The sequence below is a fragment of the Haematobia irritans genome, chromosome 5, assembly GCF_050003625.1.
Source record: "Haematobia irritans isolate KBUSLIRL chromosome 5, ASM5000362v1, whole genome shotgun sequence".
Taxonomy (NCBI): domain Eukaryota; kingdom Metazoa; phylum Arthropoda; class Insecta; order Diptera; family Muscidae; genus Haematobia; species Haematobia irritans.
The window spans coordinates 125,735,594-125,754,653 of NC_134401.1; the positions used below are offsets into that span (position 1 = coordinate 125,735,594).

Below are 19,060 nucleotides of genomic sequence, written 5' to 3' on the forward strand. Positions count from 1 at the left end.
GTCCCCAAACAAAAGACTTTTGAGAGCAATTTGTGGGGGCGGTTTTGGAAAGCACAAGAACAGCTCCATTAAGGCTTAATGTCAACTGGACATTTCATTAGCGGCAGAGAACTTTATATGGTTTTAAAGGATATGCACAATGAAGCCAATAAATTTCATAGATCTTCTGGCATAACTGTCAGACGAATGTGGAAGTGATCCTCGCCACGCGGCTCTATTATGCAGACAGGTGAAAAAGTCGAAACATCGCCAGGGAAGACAAATTAAGAGGGAACTATCTTAATAACATCCATTTTGAATTTTTCTCAAAATATTCTGGTTGTTTAGCACGCGAGAAAGGGCTAAAGTCGAAATAATCAAAAGTATAAGTTAAGAATACCAAAATCAACAAGTATATACGGCCGTTAGTTCGGCCAGGCCGAATCTTATATACCCTCCACCATGGATTGCATAGAAACTTGTAGTAAAGACTGTCATCCACAATCGAATTACTTGGGTTGCGGTAACACTTGCAGATGGCAAGGTATCTTAAAACTTCTTAACACTGCCTTCTCAATTGTAAGTTAGTCCATACGGGACTAAAAAATTGACACAATTTTTTATAGAAATAAAATTTTGATAAAACTTTCTGTAGCAATAAAATTTTGACAAAATTTTCTGTAGCAATAAAATTTTGACAAAATTTTCTATAGAAATGAAATTTGGCAAAATTTTCTATAGCAATAAAATTTTGACAAAATTTTGTATAGTAATAAAATTTTGACAATATTTTCTATAGAAATAAAATTTTGACAAAATTTAAAATTTTGACAAAATTTTCTATAATAATAAAATTTTGACAAAATTTTCTATAATAATAAAATTTTGACAAAATTTTCTATAGAAATAAAATTTTGGTAGATTATTTTTGGGGATCGGCTATATATAACTATAGATCGATATGAACCAATTTTGGCATGGTTGTTCGAGACCACATACTAACACCACGTACCAAATTTCAACAGGATCGGATGAATTTTGCTCCTCCAAGAGCTCCGGAGGTCAAATCTGGGGATCGGTTTATATGGGGGCTATATATAATTATGGAGCGATGTGGACCAATTTTTGCGAGATTGTTAGAGACCATATAATAACAGCACGTACCAAATTTCAACAGGTTCGGATGAATTTTTTCTCCCACAAGAGGCTCCAGAGGTCATATCTGGGGATCGATTTATATGGGGGCTATATATAATTATGGACAGATATCGACCAATTTTTGCATGGTTGTTAGAGACCATAACACCACGTACCAAATTTCAACCGGATCGAATGAATGTTGCTCCTCCAAGAGACTCTGCAAGCCAAATCTAGGGGACGGTTTATATGGGGGCTATACGTAAAAGTGGTACGATATGGCCCATTTGCAATACCATCCGATCTACATCAATAACAACTACTTATGCCAAGTTTCAAGTGGATAGCTTGTTTCGTTCGGAAGTTAGCGTGATTTCAACAGACGGACCGGACGGACGGATATGCTTCGATCGACCCAGAATTTATATACTTTATGGGGTCTTAGAGCAATACTTCGATGTGTTACAAACGGAATGACAAAGTTAATATACCCCCATCCTATGGTGGAGGGTATAAAAACTGGCCGATTAAATACGTATAGAATTCAGTTTGACAAAATTTTCTATAGAAATAAAAATTTGGTAGATTATTTTTGGCGATGTGGACCAATTTTTGTGTGGTTGGCGATCGGCTATATATAACTATAGACCGATATGTACCATTTTTTGCATGGCTGTTAGCGGTCATATATGTTACTAACGCAATGTACCAAATTTCAGCCGGATCGGATGAAATTTGCTCCTCCAAGAGGTTCCGGAGGTCAAATCTGGGGATCGAGTTATATGAGGGCTATATATAATTATGGACCAATGTGGACCGATTTTTGCATGGTTGTTAGAGACCATAACTAACACCATGTACCAAATTTCAACCGGATCGTATGAATTTTGCTCCTCCAAGAAGTTCCGCAGGTCAAATCTGAGGTCGGTTTATATGGGGGCTATATATAATTATGAACCGATATGGACCAATTTTTGCGTGGTTGTTAGAGACCATATACTAACATCACGTACCAAATTTCAAGCGGATCGAATGAATTTTGCTCCTTCAAGAGGCTCCGCAAACCAAATCTAGGGGACGGTTTATATGGGGGCTATACGTAAAAGTGGTCCGATATGGCCCATTTGCAATACCATCCGACCTACATCAATAACAACTACTTATGCCAAGTTGATAGCTTTTTTCGTTCGGAAGTTAGCGTGAATTCAACAGACGGACGGACATGCTTAGATCGACTCAGGATTTCACCACGACCTAGAATATAATATATATACTTTATGGGGTCTTAGAGCAATATTTCGATATGTTACAAACGGAATTACAAAGTTAATATACCCCCCATCCTATGGTGGAGGGTATAAAAATCGACTTTGCAATAAATCGACTTTTTATCAAAAAAGTCGAAATCGAATTTTTGTAATACTTAATTTCGAATAATCGATATTTGGTTTTTTTTGGAAAGTCCACTCAAGTCGACAAATTTATCTTTTATGTGGGCCAAAATTGGCTAATCGGTTTTTAATAACAAATTGACAATCTATATATTATGAAATAACTAAGAGTTTCTGAAGACGATATCATTCACCTAAAATAAAATATTTTAAAAGATATATACACTGAAAAAAAAGCATGCTCGGTTCCAAGGATTTTGTCTTTACTTTAAAAATTTTGGTATTGATTCCGAGCCAAAGACGCGGAGAATACAAGTAAGGATAATTTTAAGACACAATTCTCTTTTAAATTTAGGTTTTGTGTACTTGTTCCCAGGAAGCAAATTTTAATTTTTCGCTTTTTGAGCTTTTTTCGTCGTATGCTATTAAAGTCCTTTAAAAACGAGTTAACGATAACTTTATTTCCCTAATTAAGACTCGACTTTCAGTAGAAATTATGCTATGTTTCAAGTAAAAAACGTCTTTAAAATAAAGTGTTGAAAAACATGTCCTATATTTCAACGATTTTTTGCTTTGTAGTCAAGATGCAAAAAGACAACAAATTTAATTTAAAGAATTTTTCTGAATTATTAAAGTCAAATTGACCTTAGCCCAAACATTTTTTCTTTCATGTTATGATACCCATTTTTAAGTGAAATCACTTAATTATAAGGACAATACGACTTCAGTGAAAAGTTTATCGACTTTTGGACAACGAAAAAAACTTTATATTAGAGAAATGCGTCTTCTATGCTAAGCTAAATTTATATTCGTATTTTAAAGACATGAAATCTTTGACCTCACGGTTGCGGTAGATCGCAGCCGTTCTCTGATACCCATTTTTAAGTGAAATCACTTAATTATAAGGACAATACGACTTCAGTGAAAAGTTTATCGACTTTTGGACAACGAAAAAAACTTTATATTAGAGAAATGCGTCTTCTATGCTAAGCTAAATTTATATTCGTATTTTAAAGACATGAAATCTTTGACCTCACGGTTGCGGTAGATCGCAGCCGTTCTCTGATGCTATATTTGAACCATTGTACCACGGTGGCAGCGTTTGTTTTTTTTTGTCCACTGTGTGGTGCGAATATTAAGATTATGTAAATCATTGCCCATTCATCTCTCATATCATTTGCTAAATTCTATTAAATATTTTTTTATTTCGAATTGATTTTTTTTTTAACCTACAAAATAAATTTTCAGTTAAATTGTTCACTGTATATCTTCACCATTGAAAATGTTTGACACATTTTTTTATAAAAAAATCAAATTTTCCCACAATTATATTATTGACAAATTTCACTAGAAAGACAATTTATTAATACGAAAACTAGTTGCTGCTGTAGTCCGATAACTCTTGCATATGACATAGCTGTTTCAAATATAGGCATAAATATTCAATAAATTGTGACAGTCATGTTGGTCATTTCATTAAGACCTTATTGTTGTGTAGGCAGATAGGAATGTTGTTTTCCAAGATTTATTTCATATTCAGTTTTGTTTTTATTTTTTTATTTGACAGAACTTCATATTTGAGTCATTCCACGTAAAGGATAACAAAAAGTATCACATATCAAAAGCATTAAACCAAATTTAGTAAAGAAGAGCTAAAGTCAATAGAAAATTTAATCTTAAATCTGGTTGGTAAATTAATTTTCTATGGCTGTGAAATAATTTCAGGGGCTACAATTTCGTTGTCCAACATTATAAAGTTTCAGTTTGGATTTCTTTTAGATTTAAAATTAGGATAATTGTTTGGTAATGTACGGTACAATAATTAGGCATCCTGTAGAAGCCAATTGCTTCATATTTTAAGTTTTAAGATCGGATAAATATCCCAGCAAAAAAGAGTTTCCAAAAAAGTAGTTTAGATCCCCAATCTGTGATCCGGAAGTAGTGCAAACTTGGATCATCTCCAATGATTTTTACATGGGCTTGTCATAGGACGGAAGTACTCCCTTTTTGGATCCTTTGCATTGCTTTATAAGTTGTGCCCTGGAAGTTAATTTGAATGAAGAAATTTAAAAAGCGAAAAAAAAAATTTTTTTCAACCAATTTCACTTTTTTTCATCCATATTTTTTATTACACTATTATTTTCCTATTATCTAATTTTTTACAATTTGAAAACCTTTTTCGCTCCTGGGGTTGAACCTGGGTTTGTTGGTACCATAACAGAACGCCTTAGCACACTCAGCCACAAACGCCATTGAACATAACATAAAGCGTCGAAAGGTCAATTCAAATGTTTGTGATATGATCCTAATACGACACCAAGGAATAACATTCTCGATGTGTTCTTTATTAGTATGAACGAAAAAATAAGAAACGCAGGTTCAATTCTCACCAGCGGCAATTTTTTATCAAATATTTTTTAAAAAATATTTTTTTATGTTATGCATCGTTTTTATTTTTTATTTTCGGCATATATTTTCGTACAAATATATTTTGTCCATTAAAAATCAATAAAAAAATTAAATATTCTCATAATTTGCAAAACCTTCGCAAAACAACTTCTATGGAAGCGAAAAAGTCAAACGGCACAGGTTCAAATCCCGGCGGAAATGAAATTTTTTGTTATTATTATTTTTTTACTTTTTTATTAATTTTCTATTTTTTTAAATTAATTTTCTATTTTTTGTAAAATTTAAGTGTCCAAAATTTGCTCTTAAAATAGCCTGATTGCTTACTTTCTAATACTTGTCCACAACGACTGCATCGGAAGTAGAAAAAAATCATTGGGGGACTTATCCAAAAGGACTGCATCGGGAGTTGAAAAAAGTCGATGGGGGATTCTGGGATGGGCTTTAAAAGAAGTGTTTGTGGAACAACTTCTAATTTTTTTTGCTGGGTAGCAATATTGTGACTCTATACAAATATTATAAAAATTATATAAATTATAACACGCATAGACGAAATATTTGGTTTCTTAGGGATGAATAAAGACATCTGAAACATCTCGAATTTTAGCTGGAAAGGTTTTTAATTAAGCATCCAGGATACTCTGTGGGGATCGGTCTATATGTGGGCTCTGTTTAATTATGGACCGATTTGAACCAATTTTAGGTTACATCCGGGTAAATACGGACATCAGGTACCGAATACCAGGTGAAAAAAGCCAAAATGACTGTCTAGATAGGTTCATATCCAGGGTTGGCCTGTCACAAACTGTGACTTTTGCGACATACATTTGCGACATACATTTGCGACGGTATAATACGTATGTCACAAAAGTCGTAAACCTACTGTAGAAAACCAAAATTTTGAATAGAAGAAATCCTGAACATTTTTTAATTTAGTTTGACAGCATTCACTGTGAGTTTCTGCAGAAATTTGTGAAAGTTTTCCCATGGTCAAGCCTATTTTCTTAGGTGGTATCGAAATTCCCGTTGGTAGGTTAGGTTAGGTTAGGTTATGTGGCAGCCCGATGTATCAGGCTCACTTAGACTATTCAGTCCATTGTGATACCACAGTGGTGAACTTCTCTCTTATCACTGAGTGCTGCCCGATTCCATGTTAAGCTCAATGACAAGGAACCTCCTTTTTATAGCCGAGTCCGAACGGCGTTACACATTGCAGTGAAACCACTTAGAGAAGCTTTGTAACCCTCAGAAATGTCACCAGCATTACTGAGGTGGGATAATCCACCGCTGAAAAACTTTTTGGTGTTCGGTCGTAGCAGGAATCGAACCCACGACCTTGTGTATGCAAGGCGGGCATGCTAACCATTGCACCACGGTGGCTCCCGTTGGTAAGTGTGCAAAATACCTTGGGGTTATATTGGACAGGAGACTGAACTTAAAGCTAAGAAAGGACGAGAAAATCCACGGTTACCCTGTACTCGTGCAAAAGGCAATAGGGAAAATGTGGGGACTAAAACCGAAAATTGTGAACATTCCTAAGAATTGAAACTTCTTCGCACATACCATCGTCTTGGATATCATCGAATTCGCTGCCTAGCTGACGCGACTAAAGTATTTTCAGTTTGCGACTTTTGTTACTTTTTCTACATTTACGACGCCTATGTGACGTTTACGACGTTTACAACTTTGCGACAGTCACAAACCTAAAAAAGTTTGATACAGACCATCTCTGTTCATATCCTTATGGACTAATTTTTAAGTGGTTGCATAAAGGTGAATATCGAACTGAAGAGTAGAATTTCTAGTGGTAAAAAAAAATCCGGCAGGACGCTCACACAGAGGCTAGGTGAGCTTTTAGTGGCTGGCAGTTTTTTCGGCTCACTTAGACTATTCAGTCCAAGGTGATATCGCAGGTGGCGATCTTCTTTGTTATCAATGAATGCTGCGCGATTATATGATTCCCTCAATGACGTTTTATAATTGAACGGTGTTTCTGTGAAGCCATTTCGATAAGCTTTGAAACTGAAAATCTTTTAGTTGTTTGGTCGAAACTGGGATTGAACCCACGACTGACATGCTAACCATTGCACCTCGGTGTGGTCTATATTTAATTATGAATCAATAGGGACCAATATCAGTGTGGTTACTTCAGTGTAAATAATCCCATCAGTTACTACATTTCAGACAGATCGGGTGAACAGTAAGCCTTGAGGACGCTTAAGAAATCTAGGGATCAGGCTATGTGAGGCCTATATCTAATTATGACCCGATATTCATTTGTGCATGTTAAGCTTTCATGACGTATCTGGGCAGATATGTACTAATTTGTGTATGGTTGGTAAATAGTTAATGCGACACCATTGCTGCTGTGCACAAACTAAAACTGCTAGATCGTCATGTGACCTATCGTGGGATTGGCATTAATGGAACCAGAATACATTCAATATTGCCTGAATATTTCACGGTCAAAAAAATTTGTTCGCGTTGGCTTCCACACAAGTTTTCAAACGCTCAAAAATGACTCGTGTTGATTGGTCGAAAGAAAAGCTCCAAAAATACGATCGCCGTCCTTCGAAACACGTCTATGACAATAGGTGATGACTTGTGGATTCTTTACCAACAAAGGCCTTTTACTTTTGCCCACATGATAGGACATTTCCCATATGTTTATAGAATATGACTGACCATGACTGTTCTTCATTTGGTTTGCAATGAAATTTAAAAATATGGGACACTAGATTTCATTTCACCTCGCTTCAAATAAAATCTGTTGCCTTCAATATACATTCCGGTTGGCTACATTTTTTCCCAGCAGCAATAAAAATAAATCATATTTTGATGATGTTTGCATCATAAATCGTATTGTTGGTTAACAAATTTGGAAAAAAAAAGTAATGCAAAAAAAAAAAAACGTATAACAAAACCCAGCAAATCTCATAATGGAAACAGAATATATTGCATTTGTTCTGTTTTTTTTTTTTCAAAACGATATTTTATGGTTTCATATATATGAATATGTACGCATACATATATATGTACATAAATGTATTAAAATCTATATAAATAAATTCATACATTGGTTTCGGTGTTTTGTAAAATATATTCATTCACTTTTCTATATAAATATATTCATTTTTATATTTATGGTTGTATGTTATGTTGCATTGTAAACTAGATATATGTTTACTTACGTCACATGTTGATGAGGATATATTTTTAAGGCTTAAACGGTATATGCGATCCCTGGAAAAGAGTTGATAAAACATATGCGGTTAGTATTCGTATAGTTTGTGTGAAAAAAACGCAAAAATTATAATAAAACAAATAGAGGTGAAATTTATGTATTATATCATATAAAACCAGTTAAATATTGACACCATTCGAGTAATAAATTTTAATAACATTTTTGTAGGAAATCAATTTCAATAGTATGTTAGTCATTGTGAATAGACAAATGGTTTATTAGATGAACGTCAGGTACTTTGGGACGTATGATTATTACTATTGAACTGCACATACATTATACGCACCCTGGTACTCCTATATGTCAATAGGAATTATAACACAGTGATGAAATATTCAACATTTTAATTCCAAACAAAAACTCACTTACGAATACAACAAAAGATTGACAGAACAATGAATGTTAAGGAGGACACTAAAAATTTAAGCGTTAGTTACAGGGTAGCAATATCCTAATTCACTGTGATACTAAATTTAAGTTGTGTTTTGTTTTCATTATACCCTTCACCACTACTGTGGTACAGGGTATAATAAGTTTGTGCATTTGTATGTAACGCCAAGAAGGAAAAGTCTGAGACCCATCGTTTAGTATACCGATCGTCTTAGAATTAAATTCTGAGTCGATTTAGCGATGTCCGTCTGTCTGTCTGTCTGTCTGTCCGTCTGTCTGTTGATGTATTTTTGTGTGCAAAGTACAGCTCGCAGTTTTAGTCCGATTGTCCTAAAATTTGGTATAGGGTCCTGTTTCGGCTCAAAGACGATCCCTATTGATTTTGGAAAAAATCGTAGAGGCCAATTTTTAACTCCGATTTAGTTGAAATTTTACACAGGGAGTAGAATTAGCATTGTAGCTATGCATGCCAAATTTGGTTGAAATCGGTTCAGATTTAGATATAGCTCCCATATATATGTTTTTCTGATTTCGACAAAAATGGTCAAAATACCAACATTTTCCTTGTAAAATCGCCACTGCTTAGTCGAAAAGTTGTAAAAATTACTCTAATTTTCCTAAACTTCTAATCCACATATATCTAGCGATAAATCATAAATAAACTTTTGCGAAGTTTTCTTTAAATTGCTCCAGATTTAAATGTTTCCCATATTTTTTTACTAACATTGTGTTCCACTCTAGTGCTTAAGACTTAAATTTTGAGTCTATAGATTTTGTAGAAGTCTATCAAATTCTGTCCAGATCGAGTGATATTTAAATGTATGTATTTGGGACAAACCTTTATATATAGCCCCAACACATTTGACGGATGTGATATGGTATCGAAAATTTAGATCTACAAAGTGGTGCAGGGTATAATATAGTCGGCCCCGCCCGTCTTTAGACTTTCCTTACTTGTTTTTAATTTAATTTTATATTCATATTGTCCGTTCAAAATTTATATTTAAAAACTTTGAAAGTTTATCGAATGAATTTATACGGCAGAAGAAGGCTTGAAGTTTTCTTAAACTTTTTTGAATATGAGGGTGAGTATTTAAATGTAAATTTTGAGAAAATAATTTTCTACGCTGAACTGTTTAACAATTGTTCAATAAAACAAGTATATACAATAGTAAGTTCGGCCGGGCCGAATCTTAAATACCCACCACCATGAATCAAATATAATAGTTTACTTTGAAAACTCATCGTCGTAGCGGGTTACTTGATAATATATAGCATTTGATGACAAATCTTCTTCAAGCAAATCAGTTCAACCAGTACGCTTCCCGAAGAAAATAAATTAAAGATTCTATCTATGAAGACCAGCTCAGATTCTGGATTTATGAGAACCAGTTTTGTTTGAGTTTTGGAGAAATCATAAACATATCGTGTATATGATGAAATAACGCCATGATTTGAAGTCCTACAAAATAAATTCGGGAGTTAGGTTTATATGGGGTCTATGCCAAAACATGGACCATTACTCACCACCTCTTGGTGTTCCTCAAATACCTCTAGAATTCCATTTTCAGACGAACTGGTGAAAACTAACGAATTGTAGAAGCCCAAGAAGTAAAATCGAGAGATCAGTCTATATAGGGGCTATACGGACCATTTTCGACACACCTCCTTATGGTCCTAAGATACGTCTATATTTCTAATTTCCGGCAATTTGGATAAAAACTACGGATTCTAGAAGCCCAAGAAATAAAGTCGGGATATCGGTCTATATGGGGGGGGGGCTATACCAAAATATCGACCACTAGGCACCATTTGCGACACACCTATTTGTGATCTTAAAATACCTGTAGATTTACAATTTCAAGCAAATCGGCTAGAAAATATAGTCTCTAGACGCCCAAGTAGTAAAACCGAGAGATCGGTCTATATGGGGGGTGATACCAAAAAATGGACCGATACACCTCAATTTCGGCACACATATTTGGAGTCTCAAAATACCTCTAGATTTCCAATTTCAGGCAAATCGAGCAATAAATACAGTTTATAGAAGCCAAAGAATAAAAATCGGGACATCGGTCTATATGGCGACTATACCAAAACATGGACCGATACGGACCATTTTCGACACACCTCTAGATTTTCAATTTGAGGAAAATCGGATAGAAAATACAGTTTCTAGACGCCTAAGAACCAAAATCGGGAGATCGTTCTACGTTCTTGGTATAGCCCCCATGGCTATACCAAAACATAGACCGATACAGACCATTTTCGACACCTCTTTAAGGCCCCCAAATACCTCTAAATTTCCAATTTCAGGCAAATCGGACAGTAAATACAGTTTCCAGAAGGCCAAGAAGCAAAATCGGGAGAACGGTCTATATGGGGGCTATACTAAAATATGGACCGATACGCACCATTTTCGACACACCTCTTTAAGGCCCCCAAATACCTCTAAATTTCCAATTTCAGGCAAATCGGACAGTAAATACAGTTTCCAGAAGCCCAAGAAGCAAAATCGGGAGAACGGTCTATATGGGGGCTATGCCAAACCATGGGCCGATACGGACCATTTTCGACACACCTCTTTATGGTCCTAAAATACCTCTAGATTTTCAATTTCGGGCAAATAGGATAGAAAATACAGTTTCTAGACGCCCAAGAAGCAAAATTGGGAGATCGGTCTATATGGGGGCTATACCAAAACATTGTCCGATGGGCACCATTTTCGGCGCACCTCTTTATGGTCCTCAAGTACCTCTAGATTTTCAATTTCAGGCTAATTGGACATAAACTACGTTTTTTATAAGCCCAAGACCCCAAATCGAGAAATCGGTTTATATGCACGCTCACAAAAAATCGCTTCTGTAACATATACTCCCAAACATATTTTGCTTCAAGCATATATATTTTTGGGTATTGCCCAAACATTTATATGTTTGATCTCTTCCAATATATAACATGTTTGAAAGCATATTGGTCTAAACAATATATGTTTGGGTAGTCTAAGTTCCAAACATTTTGTATTTTTGCATCCAAATTCAATAATATTGTCTTCCAAAAAACAATATGTTATTATGTGAACATATAATATGTTTGGAAGCATTTTGCATCCAAAAATATTATATGCTTTAAAAAAATTCTCCCAAACAATATTGTGCTCAAAATTTTATTTATTTATTTATATATTTACAATCATAATGAATTATGAAAATAAACAGGTAATATAGGTGCTAACAACATAGGTTGTTAGCACCTATATTGAATGCTCAAAATTTTGTTTCTGCCTAATTGTATATTCCCTCACATCTTTCTCACTTTCACGAGATTTTTTAGTTCTTAGCACCTTTTTCTGTAATACAAACATTGTAGAAGAAACTATTCAATTGTATGATTTTTTTTAATTTTAATTTTACCTTTTGCCGGACGGGGATTCGAACAGCGGACCACACAGTTTGTAAGGATCAAAGAAGTAGCTGATCAATTGCCAAAGGAAAAATAAAATGTTAATTTTGTAATAACAAGCAACAACCACCAACTTAATTCAATATCGCTCCCTGTTAAATAGCGCTCCAAGCTACTAAACACATATATGTTTATAGTCTATTTCTAAATTAATATATGTTTGCATCCAAGCATATTATATTTACAAACATTTTATGTCCCAAACATGTTATGCTAGTTTATGAACATTATATGCTTGCACTCAAAAATATTGTGTTTAAAAATTTGTGTTCCAAACATATAATGTTTATAGCCAAACATATGAAAAACAGTTTTTTTCATCCGTGTGGGGACTATATCAAAACTTGACAACAGACAGACAGACGGACATGCTTATATCGTCTTAGAATTTCTCCTGATCAAGAATATATAAACTTTATATAGTCGGAAGTCGATATTTCGATGTGTTACACACGGAATGACAAACTTATTATACCCTCATCACCATTCTATAGTGTAATCGATAATTTTATTATTTTTCAAATAGACGAAATCCTCTGGAAGAAGTCAACAAGTATTGACGAAACGTTGGGATAAAAAATGTAAAAAAGTTTTCTTCTTTACATCAATGAATTTAGATCCAATTAGCTAAATAAAACATTAAAATGACAAGATCATTTATTCCCGCCGAAAGTACTCGGTGAGAGGAGAAAAGTTATTTCTGGATTTTGCTAAATTGGTTGCCGTTCGTTTTTTATGAACCAAATTTGATTTTGAACACTTTTTTGCAATTTTCGCATGGCCATAGCTCGAAAAGTGCATTGATGCAGTCTTCAGCATAGTTGTAGTTCTTGACTCGGCCATTAAAAATGCTGAATTTGTTAAATCGGAAAATTTTCATCTTCAAGCTCAAAACTCCACAAATATCAAAAAAATACTACTTTTTTCACCGATTTTTCCGTTTCTTGAATTATTGAACATTTTACACTACAATCAAGGGAAGAATCGTAACCTATAAAATTATGAACAATTTCCTAGTACAAGATCTGTAGTCGAAACACGGAAAACCCACTCAATGGTGAATCACAACAGTTTTCAATTTTTCACAACAATCAGGCGTTTTATTGTGAGTCACTAGATATGTTATTTCATGAGTTAGAACATTTCTGATTGTGAGTGTGTTTTTCGTGCATGTGTACGGATTTTTTTCGTGAGTGTGCGTGAGTCCTAACAAGAATATCATATTCTCTGCTAATCGAAAAAAAATTAACTTCTCGATTTTGTCCACATTTGGAACAATCCATTTTTGGATTTCTGCAAAATTTTCAAAATAGTCTGCATAAAAAGATCATTAGTTCAATGGTTAATATAAAAGTTCGAATTTAATTCAGATGTCGAATTTGAAAATTACAATTACAAGATTAAAAAAAAAGACTGCATTTACTCAAAAAGTCGAATTTCGATTTTTTCCTAGCCTCTGAAACCATTTCAGATCAGTGTTTGTCGCTGTTTAATCGCACCACGCGATATTTTGTGTATCGAATAGAGCTGCAATAGTAGCACTATTCCATATTTTTGATAGTTTCAATAAAAACAATAACAGGTTGGCTGATAAGTCGCCGGTCTAACAAAGAAAAACACATTTTTTTGTCAAAATTCGTTTTTATTATTCAACATAGTTCCCCTTTAAGAGCGATACAACGATTATAACGACCTTCCAATTTTTTAATACGATTTTGGTAGTACTCCTTCGGTTTTGCCTCAAAATAGGCCTAAGTTTCGGCGATCACCTCTTCATTGCAGCCAAAATTTTTCCCTGCGAGCATCCTTTTGAGGTCTGACAACAAGAAAAAGTCGCTGGGGGCCAGATCTGGAGCATACGGTGGGTGGGGAAGCAATTCGAAGCCCAATTCATGAATTTTTGCCATCGTTCTCAATGACTTGTGGCACGGTGCGTTGTCTTGGTGGAACAACACTTTTCAACTTCATTTTACGGTCATTCAAAATCAGTTTGTGGATTTTTTTTGATGTTTTCGTCGGTAACCACCTGTTTCGGCCATCCACTGCGTTCACCGTCCTCCGTGCTCATTTCACCACGCTTGAACTTTGCATACCAATCAATTATTGTTGATTTCCCTGGGGCAGAGTCTGGAAACTCATTATCAAGCCAAGTTTTTGCTTCCACCGTATTTTTCAATTCAGAAAACAGTATTTTATCAAAACACGAAATTCCTTTTTTCCATTTTTTTTTCACAATAACAAAAGTTGCTTCACAAAAGACGCTCTATCTCACAAACTAATTGACTTACAGACGTGTTAGCATCGATACTATCGGAATTTTTGCAATAACTAATTATTTCCGATATGAAATGTTTTTCATTAAACAAAAGTATGATCATTTCTTAGAATCTGACATTTCAATGATTTTTATACCCTCCACCATAGGATGGGGGGTATATTAACTTTGTCATTCCGTTTGTAACACATCGAAATATTGCTCTAAGACCCCATAAAGTATATATATTCTGGGTCGTGGTGAAATTCTGAGTCGATCTGAGCATGTCCGTCCGTCAGTCCGTCTGTTGAAATCACGCTAACTTCCGAACGAAACAAGCTATCGACTTGAAACTTGGCACAAGTAGTTGTTATTGATGTAGGTCGGATGGTATAGCAAATGGGCCATATCGGTCCACTTTTACGTATAGCCCCCATATAAACGGGCCCCCAAATTTGGCTTACGAGCGCTCTAAGAGAAGCAAATTTCATCCGATCCGGCTGTTAGTATATGGTCTCTAACAACCATGCAAAAATTGGTCCACATCGGTCCATAATTATATATAGCCCCCATATAAATCGATCCCCCGATTTTGCTTGCGAGGCGTCTAAGAGAAGCAAATTTCATCCGATCCGGCTGGAATTTGGTACATGGTGTTAGTATATGGTCTCTAATAACCATGCAAAATTGGTCCACATCGGTCCATAATTATATATAGCCCCCATATAAACCGATCACCAGATTTGACCTCCTGAGCTGCTTGGAAGACCAAAATTCATCTGATTCAGTTGAAATTTGGTACGTTGTGTTAATATATGGCCTCAAACTCACATGCAAAAATTGGTCGGTATCAGTCCATAATTATATATAGGCCTCATATAAACCGATCCCCAGATTTGACCCCCAGAGCCCCTTGGAAGAGCAAAATTCTTCCTATTCGGTTGAAATTTGGTACGTGATGTTAGTATATGGTATCCAACAACCATGCAGGAATTGGTTCCTATCAGCCCATAATTATATATATCTCCCATATAAACCGATCCCCAGATTTGACCTCCGGTGCCTTTTGGAGAAGCAAAATTCATCCGATCTGCTTGAAATTTGCTACGTGGTGATCGTATATGATATTTAACAACCATGCCAAAAGTGGTCCATATCAGTCCATAATCATATATAGCCCCATATAAACCGATCCCGAGATTTGGTTTTGGAGCCTCTTGGAGGATCCGAGTGAGTTGAAATTTGGTACATTGTGCTAGTATATTGTCGTTAACAACCATGCGTAACTAGGTCCATATCGGTCTATAGTTATATATATCCCTCAGATATATCGATTTCCAATCACACAAAAATTGGTCCATATCAAGTTCATAATTTATATAGCCCCCATATAAGCGACCCCCATATTTCAACTCTGGTTCTCTACGTACCGTGCAAAAAGCCCATATCGATTCGTAATTATTTGTAGACTTAACTATACATAACTTTTTTGTCTAATATATACCACGTATGGACTAATTCACAATTTAGAAAACGATGTTAAGAAGTTTTAATATACCACAACCCAAGTAATTCGATTGTGGATGACAGTCTTTCGTAGAAGTTTCTACGAAAGACGGAAAAAACTATTTGCTACAAAATAAAAGGAGAGGCAATTCATTTCATGCAAAGCCGTCAACTTTAGGGGAAAAAATCTATTTTTAAAGGAATAATTCTTTAGACATTAAAATATATCAGAATTTTTCATTTTTGGATTCTTATTACCTACATAAGTATATGGCATGGCCGGTATTTTTTAGTGATTTGGGTTTCTTCGATAGTATCGCTATCGGAGAATAAATATCGATAGCACCTTAAAAGTTACTCTCGATAGTGTCATCGATAATTTTGCAGCTCTAGTATCGAATCGTGACGGTCCATGAAATATGCAGATCATAATACAGTCAAAATAGTGGGACGCACGCGGCCATCGTACTCCGAAAAATTCGAAGACTGTTTTATCGGTCATTTCTGGGACCCATAGAATGCTATCCACATCGATGAGCTGAAAAGTGTATTGTGTTGCCCGAAATCCAAACGATTGTTCTGGTGTGGTCTAAATATCCTAGATAAAAATGTGGTGTAGATGCCCATGATGCCCATAGTTGATATTCTTCGACTAATGTATGGTTTCCTGTCTTTCCGATATTTTAATATACACAGAAAAAAATTTTTTGTATTCAGACAAGAAATAACTTGATTTTTTTTTTGACTGATGTTTGTTTTGATCTAAAATTTAATTGAAACAGTTAACCTTTTCTATGAATTGTTGCTCAAATTCTATTAAAACATTATGTTAATTCAAGAAATATTGGTAATTATCATTCTTGCCCTTTCCGAAAATGTATAGCTTGCCAGGAAAAAAAAGTGTTGTAAGAAAACAACGAAAATTTTTTTTTGCATCCTGAAGTGGTGGAAAATTTGCTCATAAGCAATAAACTGAGCATTGGCTTATCATAGGGGGAAATTCATCTTTTTGAGCATCAGTTTCATTGATTAGTTCTTTAGACGTAATAAAATTTCAGTATTTCGGATTTCATTAAAAAACTCTTACATATTATCCGATATCAAATATATATCAATATTATATAGAACATCATTGTCAAAAATCTGAACCATTCGTTCTGAAATTTAAGTTAACTCCGAAAGCCTTATGAATTACATGTAAAATTTACTTCAAAGAATGAACTATGATTTACTTACATTGCTCCAACATATAACGAATCTCTTTCCTCGTCCATGTGGAAGGTTCGATAGTACAATTTTCCACAATTAAATTCTCGTACATGATCTGAAATAGACATAAAAAACGCTAGTATTAATAATTGTGAAGTTATAAAAAAAGATTCATTAGCTTAATATTTTAGTTAAATCAAGAAAATCAAGAAGCGAAGATTGTATGTCTTGCTAACACAAGCAAGAATTGGTGAACATGAGGTAGACATTGTGTTGGCTTTTTTTTGCGAACAACAAACAAAGCGATTGACAAATGGACAGTTATATAATGAAATAATAGAACAACCGCTGTGTAATGTATACCTTCTCGATTTTTCATCACGGTTGCCACTCAAGCTAAAAATAATCTACCAAAATTGGGAGAAACTTTTACCAAAAAACTACCAAATCAAAAAATCTTATTGTTGTTTTGATTTCAGCTTAAAACCATAGTGTAGCTATGCCAACAGAGGAAAGTGTAGCTTAGCCATCAGAGGAAAAGTATGCTTGTCAAATTTATTTGGGCAAAGCCCTATAGACTGCAAGACGGTTGGATGGACAACTGTTTCGGAATTACCGCATTCCTCATCAGCATCCTCTACTTGCAGCAAAACTATCAACCAATTATCAGAATAAATTCGGGTAATTCAATAAACCCAAAGGGGAGTACACTTGAACCTCCCGAGAAAGGGTTTTTGATACTCGACTTTGTCTAAACAAATCTTATTTTATCAAAATGTTATTTCTATAAAAATGTTGCCAGTATTTTATTTCTATGGAAATTTTAGTCTTATTTCTATAGTAAATTTTCTCAAACATTTATTTTTATAGTAAATTTGATCAAAATTTTATTTCTATAGCCGTTCGGACTCGGCTATAAAAAAGAGGTCCCTTGTCATTGAGCTTAACGTGGAATCGGGCTGCACTCAGTGATAAGAGAGAAGTTCACCACTGTGGTATCACAATGGACTGAATAGTCTAAGTGAGTCTGACATATCGGGCTGCCACCTAACCCAACCTATGCAATCAGATATATTTGAATCCTTTTTATGGGAGGCACGTGATGGAGAGGTCCGATTGGAACCAACTTTCGCATGTGCCTTCGCTTTGACCATCAAGAAGGTCCTTCAAAGTTTTCCTTTCCTACAATGTCTCCTTTTATTTTGGTCCATTCCTTGTATGTGCATCTGTTCTCCGTTTGACACCACATGTATGTTGATTCACTTTCATTAACGGATCGTTTGGAAACGTGTACGCCGTGCATGATGTTTTTAATGGGTGTATGCGTTCCGGTAGCCAATTGGAGGTGTAAATTTTCAGCTGATCTTTTTGGCAAGTAAACCCGACCATTTTTTTTTATACCCTCCACCATAGGATGGGGGGTATATTAACTTTGTCATTCCGTTTGTAACACATCGAAATATTGCTCTAAGAACCCATAAAGTCGTGGTGAAATTCTGGCTCGATCTAAGCATGTCCGTCCGTCCGTCCATCTGTTGAAATCACGCTAATTTCCGCACGAAACAAGCTATCGACTTGAAATTTGGAACAAGTAGTTTTTATTGATGTAGGTCGGATGGTATTGCAAATGGGCCATATTGGTACACTTTAACGTATAGCGCCCATATAAACACAACCCCAGATTTGGCTTGCGGATCCTCTAAGAGAAGCAAATTTCATCCGATCCGGCTGAAATTTGGTACATGGTGTTGGTATATGGTCTTTAACAATCATGCAAAAATTGGTCGACATTGGTCCATATATATATAGCCCCCATATAAACCGATCCCCAGATTTGGTTTGCGGAGCCTCTAAGAGAAGCAAATTTTATCCGATCCGGCTGAAATTTGGTACATGGTGTTGGTATATGGTCTTTAACAACCATGCATAAATTGGTCCACATCGGTCCATAATTATATATAGTCCCCATATAAACCGATCCCCAGATTTGGCTTGCGGAGCCTCTAAGAGAAGCAAATTTCATCCGATCCGGCTGAAATTTGGTACATGGTATTGGTATATGGACTTTAACAACCATGCATG

The 19,060-nt window shown here is 35.1% G+C and overlaps 1 protein-coding gene across 1 annotated transcript in view; it reads right to left on the minus strand.

The window, feature by feature from the left end:
* The window catches only part of Sema2a (Semaphorin 2a), a 260,078-nt gene that overhangs the window by 121,700 nt on the left and 119,318 nt on the right, over positions 1-19,060 (minus strand). Inside the window, exons 3-4 of the mRNA XM_075310277.1 lie at positions 17,006-17,093; positions 8,105-8,156 (exon numbers count right to left, since the gene is read on the minus strand). Coding sequence (XP_075166392.1) covers positions 8,105-8,156; positions 17,006-17,093 — 140 coding nt within the window. The remainder of the gene's footprint in view (positions 1-8,104; positions 8,157-17,005; positions 17,094-19,060) is intronic.